At 40.8% G+C, this 20,617-nt stretch overlaps 2 protein-coding genes and 1 non-coding gene across 3 annotated transcripts in view; all 3 read left to right on the top strand.

Annotated features, from left to right (window-relative positions):
- The first annotated feature begins 3,549 nt into the window (after positions 1-3,549).
- On the top strand, positions 3,550-8,066 carry RPL37 (ribosomal protein L37). The gene is made up of 4 exons (XM_032214782.1): positions 3,550-3,656; positions 5,470-5,605; positions 6,354-6,438; positions 7,948-8,066. The coding sequence occupies exons 1-4, from the start codon at positions 3,654-3,656 to the stop codon at positions 8,015-8,017; spliced, it is 294 nt and encodes a 97-aa protein (XP_032070673.1). The 5' UTR covers positions 3,550-3,653; the 3' UTR covers positions 8,018-8,066.
- On the top strand, positions 7,784-7,864 carry LOC116506902. The gene has a single exon (XR_004255108.1). It is a non-coding gene; the product is annotated as a small nucleolar RNA SNORD72 (small nucleolar RNA).
- Positions 8,067-17,175: 9,109 nt separating the features above from the next.
- The window catches only part of PRKAA1 (protein kinase AMP-activated catalytic subunit alpha 1), a 29,853-nt gene continuing 26,411 nt past the window's right edge, over positions 17,176-20,617 (top strand). The window contains exon 1 of the mRNA XM_032212875.1: positions 17,176-17,333. Within this exon, the coding sequence (XP_032068766.1) occupies positions 17,231-17,333 (103 nt within the window). The 5' untranslated portion in view covers positions 17,176-17,230. The remainder of the gene's footprint in view (positions 17,334-20,617) is intronic.

Here is a 20,617-nt window from a genome sequence, read left to right on the forward strand (position 1 = left end):
ATGAAGTTGATAGGCAAGAGGAAAGAGGAAGGAAGGAAAAAAGAAAAAGGGAGGGAGAGAGGAAAGAAGAAAAGATGGAACTAGAAAGGAAAGAAGGGAGGGAGGGGGGAAAGGGGAAGACAGGGAAAGAGCAGAAAGACAGAGAAGGTGAAGGTAGATAGGCAGAAGGAAGGAAGAAGGAAGAAATAGGGAAGGAGGGAAGGAGGAAGGAACAGAAGCGAAGAGGAAGAGAGAAATGGAAAGAGCAGAAAGACAGAGAAGGTAGATAGGCAAAAGAAATGAAGCTGAAAGAATGGAAGGAGGAAGGAAGAGAAAAGGAGGAAGGGAGTGAGTGAGGAAAGAAGAGAGGATGGAAGGAGAAAGGAAGGAAGAGAGGGAAAGAGCAGAAGACGGATAAGGTGAAGGTAGATAAGCAAGAGGAATGAAGGAAGAAGTGAGGTGCCTCAGGGAGTGGGAAAACATTTAGTGACCAAAGTTACAATGGCATTGAAAAAAGTGACTGATGACCATTTTTCACACTTAGCGACCGTTGCGACCATTTTTCACACTTAGTGACCGTTGCAGCATCCTCATGGTCACGTGATCAAAATTTTGTTTGGCAACAGATTCGTATTTATGCTGGTTTCAGTGTCCTGGGGTGACCTTTTGACAAAACATAAAATTTTTAATCAAGCCCCCCCCCCCCCCCGGGTCAATGGTGTCTCTCTTTACCAATCTGAAAATCTGGTCACCTTAGTGTAAGAACATCTCCTTTAATATTCTAACAGGTTATTGCCAGATTCCTATGGGGTCATGTAGCAGTAATGGTTGGTTCTACAGGCAAGAGGGGAAATGCAAATCCTAGATATTTTGGTTGAGCTAATCTTGTCAACTTTGGCTCCTTGCCTATTTTATTGCTTTTTTGGAGTCTCTTTGCTTATGAATAGAATGGCCCACTCTTTCTGAATGGATACGGAATCTCCATTCCTAATGACTAACCACTTCAGGTTTCTGCTTGAGGCTGTTTTTTTGCCTCTAAGAAGATGTCTCTCCTCTTCTCCTTCAGGGAAAATATTTATTTTTACAATTTATTGTACATTTTATTAAAAATGTATGTTGATAACTATAATAAGGTGCAGAGATTATAAACCTCTTCCCCTTATTAAAGAAAATTCTGTGGGCAGAATGCCTGTACAGAATGATTGCTCTCTTGTATTAATAGTTAATATAACTAATAGAGTTAAATAAATCACAATGGGATTATTATTAGATACTTAAGATATTGGAAATTAAGCCAAGATAAGATTAAATAATGAATAAGATTATATATTTTAATGTTGGCACATTGTACCCAGCCGACACACTGGTTAATGGAAAAAGAATTGTTTATATAAAAATAAAATAATTATATATTTTTTAAAAGAATGATTTTCTCTGTGACAAAAGGAAAGCCTACTGTTGTTTCTCCACTATACAAAGAAATAGGGAACAACCTATGAGGTTTTTTAAAGAAAAGGTTATATTTATATGAAGAAATAAAAGGAAATGTATTTTGCTAGAATCTTCAAATGCAACCTGGTATTTTCCAGTTCTGTTGGCTAACATTTCCATCATACTGTGTGGATGTCTCTTTAGCAATTTAGTAAAAAGTTTAATACTGTAATACATTGTTTAAATGATCAACAAATAAGTAAAGCAGATTGTTTTAAGATTTAAAATCCACAGATACGTAACCATTTTCTTAGAAACCTTGGAAACATTTATTTATGGTCCTCCCAACTCAACAACATCAGCCCCCCACCCCTTTTTAGTTTTTGGAAGGAAGACCACCAGGAAAATCCCAGGCTCTGAACTACAGTTAGAAGTTTGGGGGGGGGGGGGGGGTTCCAAGAAAGCAGCAATGATGACCCATTGCTGGGAATTAAGCTCAACTCAAAGGAGACTATACATAAATCAATTTATGAAAGAAAGATTCCATAGTTTTCCCATTTTCACTACTCCTTTATTTATATCACAATAATTAAAATCATTGATTTCCACTATCATAGAAGTGCTGATGTAGATTTTAAGAGCCAGTGAATTTACAAGAATGTAAATACACTGACCTCTGGTGGTCATTGTAGGACAACCTTGTTAGTCTACTCCGAATTGGTTTTATAAAGTACCTATAATGCATCTCCATGCAATCTAAATCTGCACAATGATTCTGTCTTCCCCTCCTTTACCTCCCCAATTCAAACTGAAATCTGCATAAGTCAAGGCACTTTATATGACTGATAAAAGTGATCTGCAGTTTACAAAAATGTATGCCTTTAACAGTGGTGTGTTGCCAATTTTTTACTACAGGTTCAGGCACGCTCCCGGGCGTGCTTGTGCACGCTGCACTTGCACAGAAGCATCCTGGCAGGTGGGCAGAATCTCCCGCTGCTGCTACTACCGGTTCGCCCAATCCGGGCTGAACCGGCAGCAATCCACCTCTGGCCTTTAAATACATTTATTAATTGGAAAAGGTTCTATCAGATTCCTTGTGGGTTTTTTTTTAACTTCCAGTGGCAATCTATGTGTTTGTCACATTAAGTTATTCATAAAACTATAAGTAGTTATTGTTAAGAGTTAACAATACTTCTTAATTCATAAAACAAGCTATACAACTCCTCAATAATTCATAAAACAAAATATACATCCTCACTTATTCCAGTGTTTTCATTGTTACATCAAAACAGAAAATTTAATATTGTGTTAACTACGTAAAGGCTGGTAGATTGTGTTTTTGGTGACAGTGACAAATGATTGTGGTAAATAGTTAGTCCTAGTGACTAAAATATGAAATAGGAGCAATGCACCATGTTGCCAAAATTGAATACCGTACTGTAATTCCTTAGGTTTCACCTTCTCATATCCATTTAAATATTTTCTGAATTATTTTTATATGATCTTTGATACAACCTATGTTTGAAAGTAATTTGAACACCCACCCCTCAGCCTTTTCAATACCACGAAGCTAATTCACGGGAATAAACTAGTTATTATTTTAAAATTTCCACTTGTCAATATGCAGTCTTTTTTTCTTTTCTCCTGACTTTGTTATCTGTTCTTGTTCCCCACACCCGCCCCTCGCCCCAATATTTTTAAGAGTTTGTAAACTGCCCATTAGGAGTCAGGCAACTTAATCAATTTAATAAATAAATTAAAAATTAAGTCAATTAAATTAAATTAGCATTATAGTTTGGAGAGACATCATCATCTCGGGTTGCATTAATTCTTGGAGTTGCATCTGATCACAAGAGGCGGTGTGGCTGTATTTGTACGATGCTCCGAGGTACAAAGCACGCAATTATATTTCAACCAGTTGACCAAAGCGGCCCGAACAGTATTTATAATTCATTTGCCTGCGCGAAAATAGGGAAGTGGGTGGAGCTAGGTAAGGTCAAACGAACCACGTGTCACTTCTGCCAGACCTGCCCCTGCGCAGAAGGCGCTGCGGACGTCATTTCCCAGACAGCCCAAAGCCTGGCAATCTTATGTTCCTCGCTTTTCCTTCCGTCTTGGCCTCGGCGGACTTATTCAGTTGTGGGCCTCTCTCTCTTTCTCTCTCTTTTTACCGGAAGCGTGTGGAAGACATTGCGGAAGTGGGGGAGGGATTAGTTCTTTCTCGTTCTGGCGGCTGAAAGAAGATGGTGAGTCGGTGCTTGTGCTGAGGTGATCGGTTTCCATCCAGCACTTTTGGAGACTTTCAGTCCTGGGAGACGGGAGGGGGAAATTGCCTAGAGTTCATCAGACCTGGGGAAAAGTGTATTTTCCCAACAGGCTCCCGTGGTTTCATACAACGGTTGACAATGGAAGATTCCTGTCCCATGTCCAGGCCTAACTATTATTTTTCAGCCAGAAGAACGGCGGCTTTTCAGAGGCTTTTAGGGCATCGCTGGGATGGGGTGGAGAGCCAGGCAGTCCTCACTTTTAAGAGCAGGGAACAATATAGGAGGCTTTCTGCGCGCTTGGGTCATGTTTTTCCTCTCTACTTATTTATGTTGGAACTTCCTTTAGATGCCCCAAAATGAAGCGTGGTTCTGCAATCCATTAAGCAGAGTTTAAAAGGCGAGGTGCAGTGCATGGGTTAATTGAGGTTTTAAATCCATCTCTTATTCAGAGGGTTCTAAGATACGTTGCAGTTGGATAATTTAGGAATCCTTTAGTTCCAAAGGAAAGGGGTTGTAAGCGAAGGGCAAGTAAAGGTTTGCAGCTTTTCCTCATCCTATATGGCTTCTTTATTCCTACTGCTGCTTTGCCGTTCAGACGTGCAAGTTTCCTCCAGCGTGCATAGTCTGTGCCGGATCGGTTTAGAATGCTGGTTCTCTCAAGATGTGATCTGAATTTTTTGGGATACATTACCCATCCAACTTGATCAGCATGGGATATTGCAAAAGAGTTCTAAACAGGGAACAGTCTGCCACTAGATCCTATCATCATTTTAGCCGTTGACTATCCATAGCAGGATGAAGGCCTCTTCTGCATGTTTCCAGCAATATGGTCCCCAGCTTTCCTTTACCATTTGGGCCAACAATAATTGCTGATTGATCCATCCTGGTTTAAGTCTTTATCAAGTGGGATCTCCCCGTCTGTCTATTTAATATATAATGTAACTTCTAAATCAGCATACATAGGATTATCTCTCTACTGTTAATTCAGTTAACTGAACAATGCATTACCTTTATATCAACACAGCCAGAACAGCTAAAATATGACCTAACAACAGTACAAAACCTGTTAGGGTTGGTGTGGAATCTTCATTTTATTTTTGCAGTTGTATTTTAGGAAGTAGTGGTTATCAGCTCAGCCCGGAAAAACATTCTGCTCCTCAGATAGAAGGCAGTAAATAGCTATAATTATTGGTGCCAAATTGACAACAAATTCTCCATTAATTTGTTTACACACTTTTGAAGACCACATACTTTATAAAATTTATGACTGCCCATTTTAAAATGCATAGCTTTGTGGCTAACTGCCAGTTTATGAGAAAAAAACTTTTTTTAAGTTACAAATAATCCAGTACAAAAGAAAACCAAGGCAACATATAACAGACTAGCAAAACAGGCACTACTTGTAACTTCCCTGCCTTATACCTAGGGATGAAGGCTTCATCCATGATGTTGACACATAGATTTCTAAGGAGTTGGGTTGTACCTTTCAAATAAGCATACAAAAACCTTTTTATGTAGAGAAAAAACAACTCAATAAACTTTTGATAGGGCATTGCTTTGTTTTTTTCCACCTAAAAATCTGCTTAAAGTTTCCACAGAACTTGCAGAAGTGTAAGTATTTTGTAGGCACCGTTCTTTGAGCTATTGAGCCGGACCAATTTGATGCAAAATATTTTCTCTCCTGTTAGCTACTGTTGCTGCATCAAAGTGTTTCATGAATCACACAGATCCAATAGGTAAGAGTTATGGTAATGTTATCATTTGTGTAAAGTAATTTCCATGTCTGTTTCAGACAAAAGGAACATCATCTTTTGGCAAGCGCCGCAACAAGACACATACTTTGTGTCGGCGATGTGGATCCAAGGCCTACCATCTCCAGAAGTCCACCTGTGGAAAATGTGGATATCCTGCTAAACGCAAGAGAAAGTGTAAGATTGTCATTTTCAAAGTACACGATGCGCGGAGGGTTCGGGCACAAAAAAGGGCACATTTTTGGCTAAAATGGGCCATGCAGAGCACAGCAGAGTGCTTCTGGGGGCCTGGGAGGGCAAAAACGTGACCCATGGAGGGCTTGAGAGCCCAAAAACGGCTCCATTTTTCGTGAAAATGGGACGTGCAGCGCACTGCAGAGTGCTTCTGGGGGGCGGGGAGGACGAAAACGCCTGTTTCGGTCTATAAGACACCAAAATTTTCACCCAATTTTAGGGGGGGAGGTGTGTCTTATATTCTGAAAAATACGGTATTTCTGTAGGATGTTTTTGTATCAGTCTTTTATTTATTGAAGTTAATCCAAATACAGTGTATCAACAAAATGCTTCATACCACTGACGTTTATGCCCAAAAGAATGAATGGAACTCAAGACTTCCCTGCTCCTAATCTAAAACTTAACCACTAGACCAAGTTGGTTTTCATCGTAATTTTACTGTGTTTAATTTTTCTCTTATTTTGGGATAGTTTTCAACAACAGTTATTACTGTCCTAAAATTATATCAATAAAAATATTATTATTATTCTCCTTAGACTTCCCCAAAAGTGTTAACATGAATGTGGGTAATAGAAGCTGGTACAGGGATGGAAACACCCAAGCTCAGATTTCGATGGGAATAAAATAGGGCAGTGTAACAATGTGGAGTAAAAGAGAGTATAAATTGTGTGCCACCATATTTTTTCTTTAGATAACTGGAGTGCTAAAGCCAAAAGGCGCAATACTACCGGCACTGGCCGTATGAGGCATCTTAAAAAAGTCTACCGAAGATTCAGGTAATATCTCTCTAAATTTATTTTGGCTGAAACTATCAAGTTGTTGGGCCAGAACAATGCAGTCAGATTTCTGAATCAATCATAATATTGTTTCATGCATATTCCTACCAATGCTATGTGCCACTGAGGTTCATTTGTCCGTGAAGTGGGTGTCTATATAAACGTGACCAAACAAATGCGCGCATGGCAAAACTGCGCCGAGAAAAGCGTGATGTCATAAATGCGCACACAACAACACGCCGATGAAACGGTGCCCACAAAAGCGCGATTTCAGTTAAGGTAAGGGTTAGGTTCAGGGTTAGGTTTAGGGATTTCAGTTAAGGTAAGGGTTAGGTTCAGGGTTAGGTTTAGGGATTTCAGTTAAGGTAAGGGTTAGGTTTAGGGATTTCAGTTAAGGTAAGGGTTAGGTTTAGGGATTTCAGTTAAGGTAAGGGTTAGGTTCAGGGTTAGGTTTAGGGATTTCAGTTAAGGTAAGGGTTAGGTTCAGGGTTAGGTTTAGGGATTTCAGTTAAGGTAAGGGTTAGGTTTAGGGATTTCAGTTAAGGTAAGGGTTAGGTTTAGGGATTTCAGTTAAGGTAAGGGTTAGGTTCAGGGTTAGGTTTAGGGATTTCAGTTAAGGTAAGGGTTAGGTTTAGGGATTTCAGTTAAGGTAAGGGTTAGATTTAGGGATTTCAGTTAAGGTAAGGGTTAGGTTCAGGGTTAGGTTTAGATTTCAGTTAAGGTAAGGGTTAGGTTTAGAACTCGCGGTTATTACTTGTTTTTTGAAGGCGCGCTGTTGAAGGCGCGCTTCTGCGCTCATTCGTCAGCCCAATTTAGAACTTGCGGTTTTCTCGCCACGGTTTTGTCGGTCGCGCTTTTGTCGGTGAACATCTGAATAAATAAATGATGCTGAAGCCATTTTAACAGGAAACAGGCAATTACCTTAAGTGCCACCTAGATTTTGTCATTATTCCTTGCAGAAGCTTAATAAAATCAAGTTCCTGTTGAGAGGAGCTTGATTTCTGATGGTTCAGAGACACGTCTGTAATTTTTGTGGCAGCAGTATTGAGGTAGTTTTGTATTACCTTCTTTTAGGCTGTTGTTTTGTCTTTCCTGGTAGTCTCATATCAGGACAGTACTAATAAGGCTCCATTTTGATTGGATTGCCATTCTACATAGATTATAAGGCACATTCCTTTGGAGTAAATTAAAAATGTTTTCCCAAGTCATGGTTAACAATTGATTTCTTTAAGACACTTTAAGCATGCTAACCTTGTGCTTAAATGTAATATTCATTTAAATGACTTGGGAGTCACAACTTCAGCTTACTTTGATGTGCGAATGAGGATGCTATATGGATTTTAGCAGCTTATCTGTGATGTTAATTAAAACCAAAGTCTGAACATCTGATATCCTAAGTGATTTCATTTTGTAACTGAGATAAGCTGTTTTTTTAAAAAAAGAAAAAAAAATGAAATAAATATAAATGCTTAAATGCAAAAAGTCCTGTTTCTTCTTTGCCTTATACAGGAATGGATTCCGTGAAGGAACCGCGCCAAAACCCAAGAGAGCTGCTGTTGTGGCTTCCAGCTCATCTTAAGGACTCAGATGTTGGTTTAAAATAAATGGCTACGCTACAAAAAACAAAATGTCATCTTTATGCAGTTTATTCAAATTTGGTGATTTGTTTTGTTCCTTATTAATCTGAAATTTGACTGTAAAATATGGAAGTTTTTTTTCCCTTCACATACACAAAGCACATTCCTTATATCTAATAGAAAATTCAGATTTGTTTTAACATTTGGTGGAATGTCAATAATTAGATCTATATTCATATACATAATAAGGCCATTTGAGCTATAATTGGAATCTTGAACTGGTCAAACTTGCTCCCAATGTAGAGATTCAGGGTCTGTTGGTCATTGTGCTGTGATTTCTGTGTGTCAGTATCTGCAGTCAGACTATAATTTCAATAGTATAATCTTAAGATAAGCAATGTTTCACAATTGTGGCAACTTGGAGATATCTGGACTTTAGCTCCCAGAATTCTCCAGCCAGCATGTCCACACATCTTCAAATTGCCAAGGTTGTTGTTAGTTGCAAAGTCGTGCCCGACCCATTGCGACCCCATAGACAATGTTCCTGCCTTCCTTTCCTCTACCATCCTCTGGATTCCATTTAGGCTTATGCCTACTGCTTTGGTGACTCCATCCAGCCACCTCATTCTCTGTCGTCCCCTTCTTATTTTGCCCTCAGTCTTTCCCAGCATTAGACTCTTATCCAGCGAGTCCGTCCTTTTCATTTGGGGGCCAAAGTATTTGAGTTTCAGCTTCAGGATTTGGCCTTCTAAAGAGCAGTCAGAGTTGATCTCTAGGATTGACTGGTTTGATCATCTTGCAGTCCAAGGGACTTGCAGGAGTCTTCTCCAGCACCACAGTTCAAAGGCCTCAATTCTTTGGCGCTCAACCTTCCTTATGGTCCAACTTTCACAACCATCCATTGCAACTGAGAAAACCATAGCCTTGGCTATATGTACTTTTATTGGCAGGGTGATGCCTCTGCTTTTTGGTATGCTGTCTAGATTTGCCATAGCTTTCCTCCCCAAGAGCAAGCGTCTTCTTTTGGGAAAACCCCATGGACAGTACCAAAAGGCCAAGGTTGAGAAACACTTAACTCTTCAAACCCTGTTCTCATGTGGTATGCAAAGTGGGAAGCTGACCTATGGAAATGCAGAGCAAGATTTTGAAACATTCTATATGTGGGATTAAAGGACAATATCTTGAGAGGAAGAGTGGAGATGAATAAGAAATAGCTTTCTTGTAAATACACATAGTCCTTGACTTAACAACCATTACTTTAGTGACCAAAGTTACAATGTTTTATGACTTTTTCACATTTAATGACTTGCAGTATCCCTACGTCACATGATCACAATTTGGACACTTGGCAACTGGCATGTGTTTATGATGGTTGCAGTGTCCCAGGGTCATGTGATCACCTTTTCTTACCTGATAAAGTCATGGTAAAGTCAGATTCACTTAACTGTTATTAACTGCAGGGGTTCACATAACATCTGTGGCAAGAAAGGTGTCAAAATGGGGCAAAACTCACTTAGCAACAAATTTTGGGTTCAATTATGGTCATAAGTCAAGGACTTATGCTTTTAGCCAATTAAGTTGTTTACAACTTTTTTGTGAGTTGGAAAGGTCTTCATCTAATATTTAAAGAGATCACTTGTACCATGTTCTCAAAATTGCTCAAGCCTCTCAAGAGTTTTCCAATAGTTCTTTTATTCTTGTGTTATTCAGGCAAAAATTAAGCTTAATTAGTTCCTTTATATATTACCTGGCTAATTTCAAAGTTAGTTTAGTACAATTGGCTGTGCCAACTAGGCTATCAAAAAACTATGCCCAATAAGGCTAGTTAGATAACTATGCCTAACAAGATTATTCAAGTTGCGGTATTGTTGCCCAACTAGGCTACGCATTCACACAATACACACTCTCAGCACAGGTGATCAGGCTGCATTAGAGTGGGCTGGGAAGCAGACTGGGCGTTCCCTTTTCCAAGAAGAGTCATCTTGGTTCTAGGTCTTGGTTCCATGACTCCATCAAAATATACAATCCACTGCATTTGTTGCACCCACTAATGTTCCATCTGGTATCAGCAATAATGCATTCATGCAGACATCCAAGATCTTGCGCTATCAGTAATACATTCCAGCAACATGAGTTTCCCAGCGGGGCGATGTAAAGGCTAGATATGGTTGTACTATAGGCCCACTATACTCATGACTTATTGTAATATATGTTATACATTGTGTGTATGTAACAAGTATCAAAAAAATTGCTTTGGAGACCTGAAGGATTCTAATGAGCTGATAACTAGATGTATATACTTGACTATGATTGGATCCAGACTTCGTCATGAGTGATCAAAATCAATTGGAATTTAAATCCTTAATCATAACTAATACAATTTTTATTTAGCTACGCCCATTTACAAAACAAAATGTAAGATAAAGCCCTATTGGCAGTAAAACATTACAGTATAATAAACAATATAGACAAGACTTACCATATTTTTTGGAGTAAAAGATGCACCGGAGTAAAAGATGCATCATATTTTGAAGAGGCAAATTAAAAAAAAAAGTTTTTGCACTCTGCAGGCCTCCCCAAAATGGCTTGGTTTTTGCAAAAACGTGCCCGTCTTTTGTCAAAAAAAGAGGAGCATGCATAGCCTTTAGGAGGCTTGTAGAGCGCTCCTGGGGGCTGGGGAGGGGGCAAAAATGAGCAAAAACAGGTCATTTTTCTGCTCATTTTTTCTCTCCCCAGTCCCCAGGAGCACTCTGGAAACCTAAAGGTTATGCACTGCCATTTTTGCAAAGGGGATGGGGTTTCAGGAGGCGAAAAATGCTGTATTCAGTGTATAAGACTGAACACCCTCTTTTTTGAGGGGAAAAAGGTGTGTTTCTACTCCAAAAATACAGCAATTCCAGCATAGGCATAGTGCTTATTAATTAAATTCTTTCCCCTGGCCTCTCCTTGCCAAAACTAACCTAGTCTCTCAGAACAGGACTGCTAGCCACAGAAATAGTCCTTTTTGCCATTGTCATCACCATCAGATAATCCTTAATAAAGCTTCATGTTCAGCACTATCAGAGCTTAATAGTAAACTCAGGGAATGCATGTGGTTCAGTAGCTCTGGATGGTCTTGACATTAAAGCAAAAAATTGCATGAGATTTCAAATATGAACTGAAGTGCAAAAAATCCCTATATATAATACAGGAACTCTGCAGAATTCACATCTGAATAGTGGTCATCATCAGTAACTTGCTTCTAGCTCAGTGGTTCTCAACCTGTGGGTGGGGACCCCTTTGGGGGTCGAACGACCCTTTCAAAGGGGTTGCCTAAGACCATCGGAAAACACATTTCCGAAAAAATATGAAAACAAAATATAATTTTATGGTTGGGGGTCACCCCAACATGAGGAACTGTATTAAAGGGTCGTGACATTAAGAAGTTTGAGACCCACTGTTCTAGATTAAGATGCATTTTGGATGCTAATAAGAATGTTCAGAGAGACATATTGGTGGGATGGTAGAGACTATGATTAGTTCCTATACTTTAATAGTTAGACAGTTGTTCTGTGCAGCACACTGTCTGTTCTACTTTACCAGCCAAACGTGCAATGAAATACTACTTTACTTTGCAATAAAGTAGAAAAGTCCTAGATTGATTTCCTTTCAATACTATTAAAATGGCAATTGGGTGATTGGAAAGACTTTGTCACTAAGTAGAGAGCTTCCCCAAAATAATGTGGATAATAAAGGTAAAGGTTCCTCTTGCACATATGTGCTAGTCATTCCCAACTCTAGGGGGCGGTGCTCATCTCTGTTTCAAAGCCGAAGAGAAAGTGCTGTCTGAAGACGTCTCCGTGGTCATGTGGCCGGCATGACTAAACGCCAAAGGCGCACGGAACACTGTTACCTTCCCACCAAAGGTGGTTCCTATTTTTCTACTTGCATTTTTTACATGCTTTCAAACTGCTAGATTGGCAGAAGCTGGGAGTAATGGGAGCTCACTCCTTTACGTGGCGCTAGGGATTCAAACCGACAAACTGCCAACCTTTCTGATCGACAAGCTCAGCGTCTTAGCCACTGAGACACTGCGTCCCTGTGTGGACAATAGATCTGTGCAAATTAGCTCTGATTTAATTCACACGGGAGGTTCGAAGTGGGCTTGATTTGAATACTGTACAATAGGATATAAAAGATTTGCCCACAGGCAACCATTGGAAGGCTTTCAGACACCTGAAGCCACTTTATTTTTTGGAGAACAAGATGAAAAGAACAGAGATGGTACCGTAGATCCTTTAGAGGGCAGTAAACCCACTGGGGTTCAGCTAGATGAGCTCAAGGGTTTTATTGCAATTAAAAATATTTCTCCATAATGTCTTTTTAGGGCAGCTAGAGTACAACTGGAGAAAGTCCAACTTGGCATTTAATGTGTAGTGTAGTTTATAAATATTCAAATCTCTTTTAATAGTAAGCACCTACTTCTCCCCTAGTTGTTGGTTGTTGTTGTTTTTTTTTTTTTTTTGGAGTGCTGTGAGCTAATGTTTGGAATGTTTGGAATGTTTATTAACATTTATAGGCCGCCCTTTTCCCTGAGGGGACTCAGGGCGGCTCACATAAAAATCAGGAAGGGGGAATACAAACAATGACATAGACACATATAATAAAAAATAATAAGCAACATTCATTCATCATTCGGGAGGGGCGGTTATCTTTGTCCCCAGGCCTGACGGGCTAGCCAGTTCTTAAGGGCTGTGCGGAAGGCCTGGACGGTGGTGAGGGTACGAATCTCCACGGGGAGCTCGTTCCAAAGGGTCGGGGCTACTACTGAGAAGGCCCTCCTCCTTGTAGTTGCCAGCCGGCACTGGCTGGCCGATGGAATTCGGAGGAGGCCCAATCTATGAGATCTAATTGGTCGCAGGGAGGTAATTGGCAGAAGGCGGTCTCTCAGGTACGCAGATCCACTACCATGCAGGGCTTTATGGGTGACTAGTAGCACCTTGAAGCGCATCCGGAGATCGACAGGTAGCCAGCGCAGCTCGCGGAGGATAGGTGTTATGTGGGTGAACCGAGGTGCACCCACAATCACTCGCGCGGCTGCGTTCTGGACTAGCTGAAGTCGCCGGATGCTCTTCAAGGGCAGCCCCATGTAGAGCACATTGCAGTATTCCAGCCTAGAGGTCACAAGGGCCCGAGTGACTGTTGTGAGAGCCTCCCGATTCAGGTAGGGTCGCAACTGGCGCACCAGTTGCAACCCTACCACTGATCTCTAGGTTTTGGAAGGAAGGAGGAAGCCTGGCACAGGTGACTGGAAAGCTCTTCTCTTCTCTTCTCAGGAAGAACCTCTTCCACATTGCCAAGGTTTGATGGTATCAGAGCTGCAGTCTGCAGGCAATCTAATGCAGAAACAGGCTGACAGAGTGAGATACAGTGCCACACACAGAGGCTGGCACCAAGTAAATGAATTCATTGCCTTGCTTTGCATCTAGTTCTTAAAAGCAGGAAATGCTTCAGACCAGCATCACGAACTCATTATTATACAGAGAGACTCAAAGTAGCCTTAATCATGCAGCATCTAAAAATAATAATGTTGGACCCAGAGTGTGCCTGGTCAGCCTTGAGTTCATATTCAGAGTTCTCAGAGATGAACTGAACTCCCATTTATGCTGACAAGACCATCAGAAAAGATGTGTAATGTTCCATTAGCAAAGAGAGAGAGGGAGGGAGGGAGAGGGAGGGAGAGGGAGGGAGGGAGAGGGAGAGAGAGAGAGAGAGGTTTAAGATTTTTTTTCTGGCTGGCTGGTCAGTTACAGTAAAGTTGAGAGCTGAAAAAGTTGAATGATGGCCAAAACAACATTAGCCTTACTAGCTGCAATACATTTTTGGGAAGAGAACACAGACTCTGGGCATTTAAATGGTCAATTAGCAAATATCCAGTATTAGCAGCAACCAATTGCTATTATCAGTTTTCACATTATGAAGTCTCAATTCATCCATTCACATCTCTAATCCCAATACATTTTTCAAAATGTCATGCTTTTCTCATCTACTTTGAGATTTAAATTGCTTCCTTCAGAACAATTCTATATGTACTGGGTTCTCTTGCGATCAGTGGAACTTTTATATTTTGGGCATAATAAACATTGCAATAAAATAAGATTAGTAAACTACATAGATAGGCAAACATTCAGCCAGCTTTTGCATGGCACTTTAGGAAGATGCAACTTCTAAATTATCTAAGTTTCCTTTCCCTTTTCCCTCCTTCCCCCACTTCCCCTCCTTCTCCACCCCTCCTCTCCCCTTCCCTTTCCCACATGTATACATTTCTATGCATTCGACTCATATGACACTAGATTGCTTACAATTTATAAAGCTAAAACACACCCATACAATAAAACAATTCACAATCCCATTATTCTACCTCCTGCCATGCAATTGCTTTTTTGCCTGCCATACTAGCCGTGTTTTCTTTCAGCTTGGCAAATAGGGTTTCTTATCAGAAGGACCCTGAAAAAAGATCCTATTGTAATTGCAAATAACTTTAATAACTTAAAACTCAAAGGTTAAAGCTTTGTGCTATTATTCTAATTTCTTGATTTAAAGGATTGCTCTTATAGAAGATTTTACAGTAGATTCCTAGTAATGTCACCACAGAACTAGACCCCTTAATAATTCTTAGGAGAAGGAGGAGAGCAAACTTTTCATTTTATTCTTTCAGTTCAGGCCAGTACATTTACACATTTTGAAAGCAAAACTCACCTGCCCTAACATTAGCAGATCTGAAGACAAGAGCCAGCATGCTTGCCAAAGCTTAAAAGGAAACAAACCATTTTGGGGTCAATTTGCAACAGGGGTTCCAGTGTTGAAAATGCCCTATTTATCCCAGAGAAATCAAAGGAGGGTATTTTTATTTCTTTCTGTGTTTAACTTTTCCAAAGTCTATTGAGCCTCTGTTCACAATCTCCACCAAGGAAAATGTTAAATGGCTAGGCACCAAGCTAATCTCCTGTGGCCTCATTCCTAGAATATATCAACTATCTTTCCCAAATAATATATTTAAGTTGCAATATTGTGTGAGGGAGACCAATTTAAACCATGTGGTGATTGTATTTTGTTAGAATCTCAAAGTACAAAAAGAAAAAAAAGACTCTCCCTCGAGTCTTAGAAACTTAGAGCTAGATTTAGCCCTCTGATTCTCTGTGTTCAGTTCAGATCCTCATTTTAATTTGATGTGATTCAAGCAAATCTCCATTTAACCTTAGATGGGCAAGCTGTCCACCTATGTACAAAATAGAGATTTTGGAGAATGTTCCAAATCCTATCACTGGATTATCGTAAGAGACGGGATCTAACACCTTTTTGGAGAGAGGGTGCATTTGAAAATAATAAACAGCAAAGGAAGGCAGTGAACCTGGCCAGCAGTTTTATGCAGATCTGTGCATTTGAGATTTTAAGCCTCCCCCCCCACTTTTTTTTAACATCTTCCCATTTTTCTTTAAATTCCCTTGAAAAACTGGCAGGAAAATCGTGCTCTACAGTTTTCTAGTTTACTCCTGAAGTCCAACAGAATAATTTTCAAGGCTTCTGAAAGCTGAAATTTAGGTTGCAACTTGTTAGTTGCGAAGTTGTGTCCGACCCCATAGACAATGTTCCTATCCTCTACCATCCCCCGGAGTCCATTTAAGCTCACACTGACTGCTTCAATTATTCCATCCAGCCACCGCATTCTCTGACATCCCCTTCTTCTTTGGCCCTCAATCTTTCCCAGTATTAGGCTCTTCTCCAGTGAGTCCTTCCTTCTCATTAGGTGGCCAAAATATTTGAGTTTCATCTTCAGGATCTGGCTTTCTAAAGAACAATCAGGTTTGATGATCTCTAGGACTGACCGGTTTGATCGCTTTGCAGTCCAAGGGACTCTCAGGAATCTTCTCAAGCACCAGAGTTCAAAGGCCTCAATTCTTTGGTACTCAGCCTTTCTTATGGTCCAACTTTCACAGCTATCCATTGCAACTGGGAAAACCAGTTTTGAGGTTACAGATAGTCTATCCCTGGACTATGAGAGTTGTTTGCTAGGCTGAGAAGTTACACTAAGCTATATAGGTAATGGTTTAATATGAGACATTAGTAGCTTCCTGTTTTTAGTGTTTTATGCTTCCCAGTCTGATACTTTCTCTTTCCCACTTTAATAAGGGAAGCAAATATTTCAGTTATGATGGAAATGAGTATCCATATAGGGATCATGGATATGTCAGCTCTGTGGTATGGCTGGTATCAAATGGCTGCTCTGAAATTAAGCAGGCATAGCTGCATTATGTTCTGTGCAGAGAAGTGTTTATACTATATTTTGAGCCGTATTTTGGTGCTGGAGGATGCATTCTATTTTGTTCCAAGACTTATTCCTAAATGACATACTGTGTACACAGAGAACTATCATTCTGTGTTGAGCCAGCCACATTTGGTTGGCATCACCTAGGTTCAGAAGCTAAAGAGGAGATGAATTTGGTGAGCACTTGAAGAGGGGAAGCTGTCAGGAAATCCCAGGACTATAGGATAAAGTTGCTCTCGCCTCTCAGTCAGGAGGTTGTGAGTTCGAGGTAGGTAGAGGCAGATGTAGGGTCTCCTGCTTGAGCAGGGGGTTGGACTAGATGACCTGCAAGGTCCCTTCCAACTCTGTTAAAGTGGAAAATCAAAAAATGACTTGTGGCTAAGGATCTGGGGGGGGATTGCAACAGGTTAAGGAGCAAATAAAAGGCTTGTTTTCTTTCAATGGAAGAACCGTTAAAGAGCCTTTTATTTGCTCCCTAACCTGTTGCAATCTTTTCCCCCCCCAGATCCCTGGCCACAAGTCAATTTTTGATTTTCCACTTTATCCTACAGTCCTGGGATTTCCTGACAGCTTCCCCTCTTCAAGTATTCACCAAATCCATCTCCGCTTTCGCTTCTTTCTCAACCTGGGGCTACGGCAACCAAACGCGGCCGCCTCGGCAAGAACCTCCTTGCACAAAAGGCACAATAAAAACAACGGCCCCATAATTAGGAGTGGGCGTGGTCTTACGCGATTCAGAGTCGGGCGGGCGCTTAAAAGGGACCGCGTCTCTCCTCCTCTCGTCGGGCTCCCCCCCTGCCCGCCCCTTTCACAACACACCAGCGGGAGGGAGGGGGGGAGGGGGGGAGGGGAGGGAGGGTGACACGGTCCAGGCCCTGCTCTGGTGCGCAGGCTCGGCTTTCGGCGCAAGATGGCGGCGGCGGATAAACAGAAACATGAGCACGGGCGGGTGAAGATCGGGCACTACATCCTGGGGGACACGCTGGGCGTGGGCACCTTCGGCAAAGTCAAGGGTGAGCGCTGGAAAGGGAGAGGCGAGAAGCGGGAGGGCGGCGGCGGCTGTGGCAGCGGCAGCAACGGGAGTGGAGATCGGACTGCCGGCCGGCTTCTCCCCCCCCCCCTCCCCCTGCGTTCAAGGGGCAGTGGTGGTGAAGGTGAAGAGCCGGGCTGGTTGCGTCCTTTCTCACCCGCGGGGGTCCCGAGGAGGGAAGCGCCCCCGCCCCCTCATTTTTTTTCCTCCTGGAGGAAGGGTCGTTTAGCATGAAGGAAAGGTCTCCATGGGATTGCACCGCCCTCCCCTCGTTTTGCAAAAAAAACCCCAAAACCCTTCCCTTTTTTTAGGGCGGAAAGGAAAGAGGTGATCTGATGGCTCCAGTGCACTGGAGCATCCTTCAATCCAGATCAGTTCATTTGTCTAATCTATCTGTTTAATCTCCGTCTGTCTGTCATCTTGGTGGGGTTGCACATCCACCTGCCTAGGAAAACCCTTTCCTTCCCCCCCTCCCTACTTTTGGCTGGGGTACTTTAAACTCTGCTCCGTTAAGGAGCTGCCGAGGAAGCGGCCCCAGGGTTTTTCTTTTCTTTTGCTTTCCCCCCCCCCCCCCAAAAAAAAAAAAAAAAAGCCCAGCCCCGAGGCCGGGACTCGGGGTCCTGCAATCTGACCGGAAACCGCGACCTTTCAAAGGGCTTCTTCGTTGCCTGGAACAGCAAACGTGTTTTCTATGTTCTATGACCCCCTGCCTGCTTTAAAAAAATTTTTTTTAAAAAAAAATTATTTTTGCAAGGGAGCCGCACAGAGTTTTTGCTCCATTAAGCGTTGGATTGCCGTGCAGGCAATGGCAGCCTTTGGGGGATGCAAGGGACGGGACTAGTGGAGGAAAGAGGGAGCAAAAGTAGTGTCAGGATCCAAGCCCGCTTTTAGACTCTCCCAGTTGCTGTTATATCCCCCCCCCTCTACCTCCGCCCTCCCAATTTTGTTCTTCCTGCTGGGTTGAGTTCCGTATTATTGCCCCATCTAGTTTCAGCCAGTTCAGTGCTGCATCCTCTTGCTTGTTCTCTTCTTCTACTGAGATCTCTGTTGTAGACAATGAGTTAAAATGAGGAGGTAGGAACAACAATAAAGGTGTCTGAGATGGAAATCAGTTGCGTCTCCTTGGAATACTTTCAAGGAGTTGTTCAAATTCTCTCAAAAAGAAAGAATGTTTTGCCTGGAAATTAAGATGCGTCTTTATGTGTATGTGTGTGCCATTTCTACTTCATTCTCGTCAAGGTTTTTATTTTTAAATGGCATTAAGTGCTGAAGGAAGAGACAGCGTTTCTTCCAAAATAATAAATCTGGAATCACTGTTGAAAGCATGCTAAAAGGACAGATTTGCTTGATACAGAAACTTAAAGGGACTTTGCTGAAATATTAGTCATAGGTGTTGACTGAAAGATGCAAAGATTTTAAATCTTGTAATCAAATCCAAAGGCATTTCTGTAGATCAGCAAGGGACATTGGTTTTGTATGCTTGATGAGGCATGTTTTATTTACAAAAATATCTTGCATTTCTACAATTATATGTATTGATAATACAGTAAATAATCCAACTTCACAATATAGTTGGGACACATTGAAAGAATAGCAGGGTGTTTAATGTTATCCTTGAAATGTTAAGAATTTGCTTGTCTTCTAAATCTTGAAATTGGTAGCCATGTCTTCTTTGAGAGCATATTCCTCACTTGTTGCATCAAGATAGAGAGTCCAAGAAATCATCAATAACTTAGATCTTACTGAGTTAGTATACTCATACAAAGGTGTCTATGCTAATATATAGGGAATTGCAGTGTTTCCACCTGTGAATCAAGGACAGAGGAACATTTTGAAGGAGAATGCTGTAATCATTTCATTCTCTTTTCATTCTGCAAGCATTTACAGTATGTTCTTCCTTTCATATTTTGGAAACTTGGCTTTGATTTTCAAATGGCTGTATTCTTCTTTGGGTTGAATTAATTCATTATGTGTTGTAATTGTGATGTGTGGTATTGTGCTTGTCCAAAACATCATATGGAGAATATGTTGCTTTAAAAGTATAAGCTCTATGTGGAATTGCTCAGCTGCAGTATAGGTGAGCCATAACAAAAATAATGCACGTTTTGTACCTGACCCCAGGGAGTCCTGCTGTATTTTAAAACTAAGTACCATACCATTTAGATCCTCAAGGCTGTTTACATTATAGGAGCAATCTTGGAATTACTGGAACATCAATAATTCTGGAAAATTCCTGTCCTCAGGGATGGTATGAGAAAGCTTTATTAAATGCAACTGGTTAAATTGTTTACTCTTTTAAGTTTTGTCTGCAAAATTGTCATAATTATTTGATGGCTAATATTTAACAATATTTGCTCTTTCACAGCAGATTATCTAGGCGCTATTAGAGGTTAGACTAATGGGAAAAATCCTTTTGAAAAGACTCTGATTTTGTAGAAACAGTATAACAGCCTATTAAAATGCTGTCATTCTTTCAAAAAGAGATAAAGTGATAGACAGATCTTTTGAAATGATTCTAGGGCTTTCAGTCCAATACCAATTTTCACACAATCCTACAGAAATTCCTTGCTATTGCTAAATTGCATTGAATTTCTCAAAAAGTAATTATATATTTATTTTTTAATCAGCTTAATTCATGCACATGGCCATATTCTTTAATTGGGTTTTGATTGAGGATTGGCTGGTTTTCTAATCCGTCAGATACTCATCTGCTCATTAGAACACACCAGACAAAAGAATTGGCCAGTTCTTCCCTTTGCTTAATTTGGGCCCAAATGCTAAGACTGAAAGGTTCTCTAATAAATTGTAATGCTAATAGACTAGAGCATTTATGACAGCCAGTAGTAAAAAGTAAGGATTGTATTCTGGTGTACCTTCTACAGTAATTTTTAAGCTTACCAAACTAAAGATAGGTGCAGAATCTGAGTTCATCTCCATTTTCTCCTTTTCTTTCTTATTCAACACTTCGAAACAATTTATATGCATGTCAGGTTACTAGTTGCTATAGTACACTTTAGTTAGCTTAGCCAACAAGGTCAAGCCTTACAGCTTGATTCTTCTGTGCTCCTTTACTAGAAAGTCTCCCAGCGCTAAAACAGAGGTATCCGTTTATGTTCCCAGTATATGTGTATGAGATTTGCTTGATCGGATTGCTTTGTTAGTACTATTAATAAGACAGTTAATTGGCAGACCAGCTCAAAAGCAAGATAAGAACAGCATCTGCAATGTAGCTGTCTAATTTTTTTAAAAGTAGAATATGCTACCGGA

The sequence above is a fragment of the Thamnophis elegans genome, chromosome 3 (genome assembly GCF_009769535.1).
Source record: "Thamnophis elegans isolate rThaEle1 chromosome 3, rThaEle1.pri, whole genome shotgun sequence".
Taxonomy (NCBI): Eukaryota; Metazoa; Chordata; class Lepidosauria; order Squamata; family Colubridae; genus Thamnophis; species Thamnophis elegans.

Coding starts and splice junctions, on each gene's coding strand:
- RPL37 (XM_032214782.1), top strand. Junction 5,606..6,353: donor TGCTAAACGCAAGAGAAAGT/GTAAGATTGTCA, acceptor TTTTTTCTTTAG/ATAACTGGAGTGCTAAAGCC. Junction 6,439..7,947: donor AAAGTCTACCGAAGATTCAG/GTAATATCTCTC, acceptor TGCCTTATACAG/GAATGGATTCCGTGAAGGAA.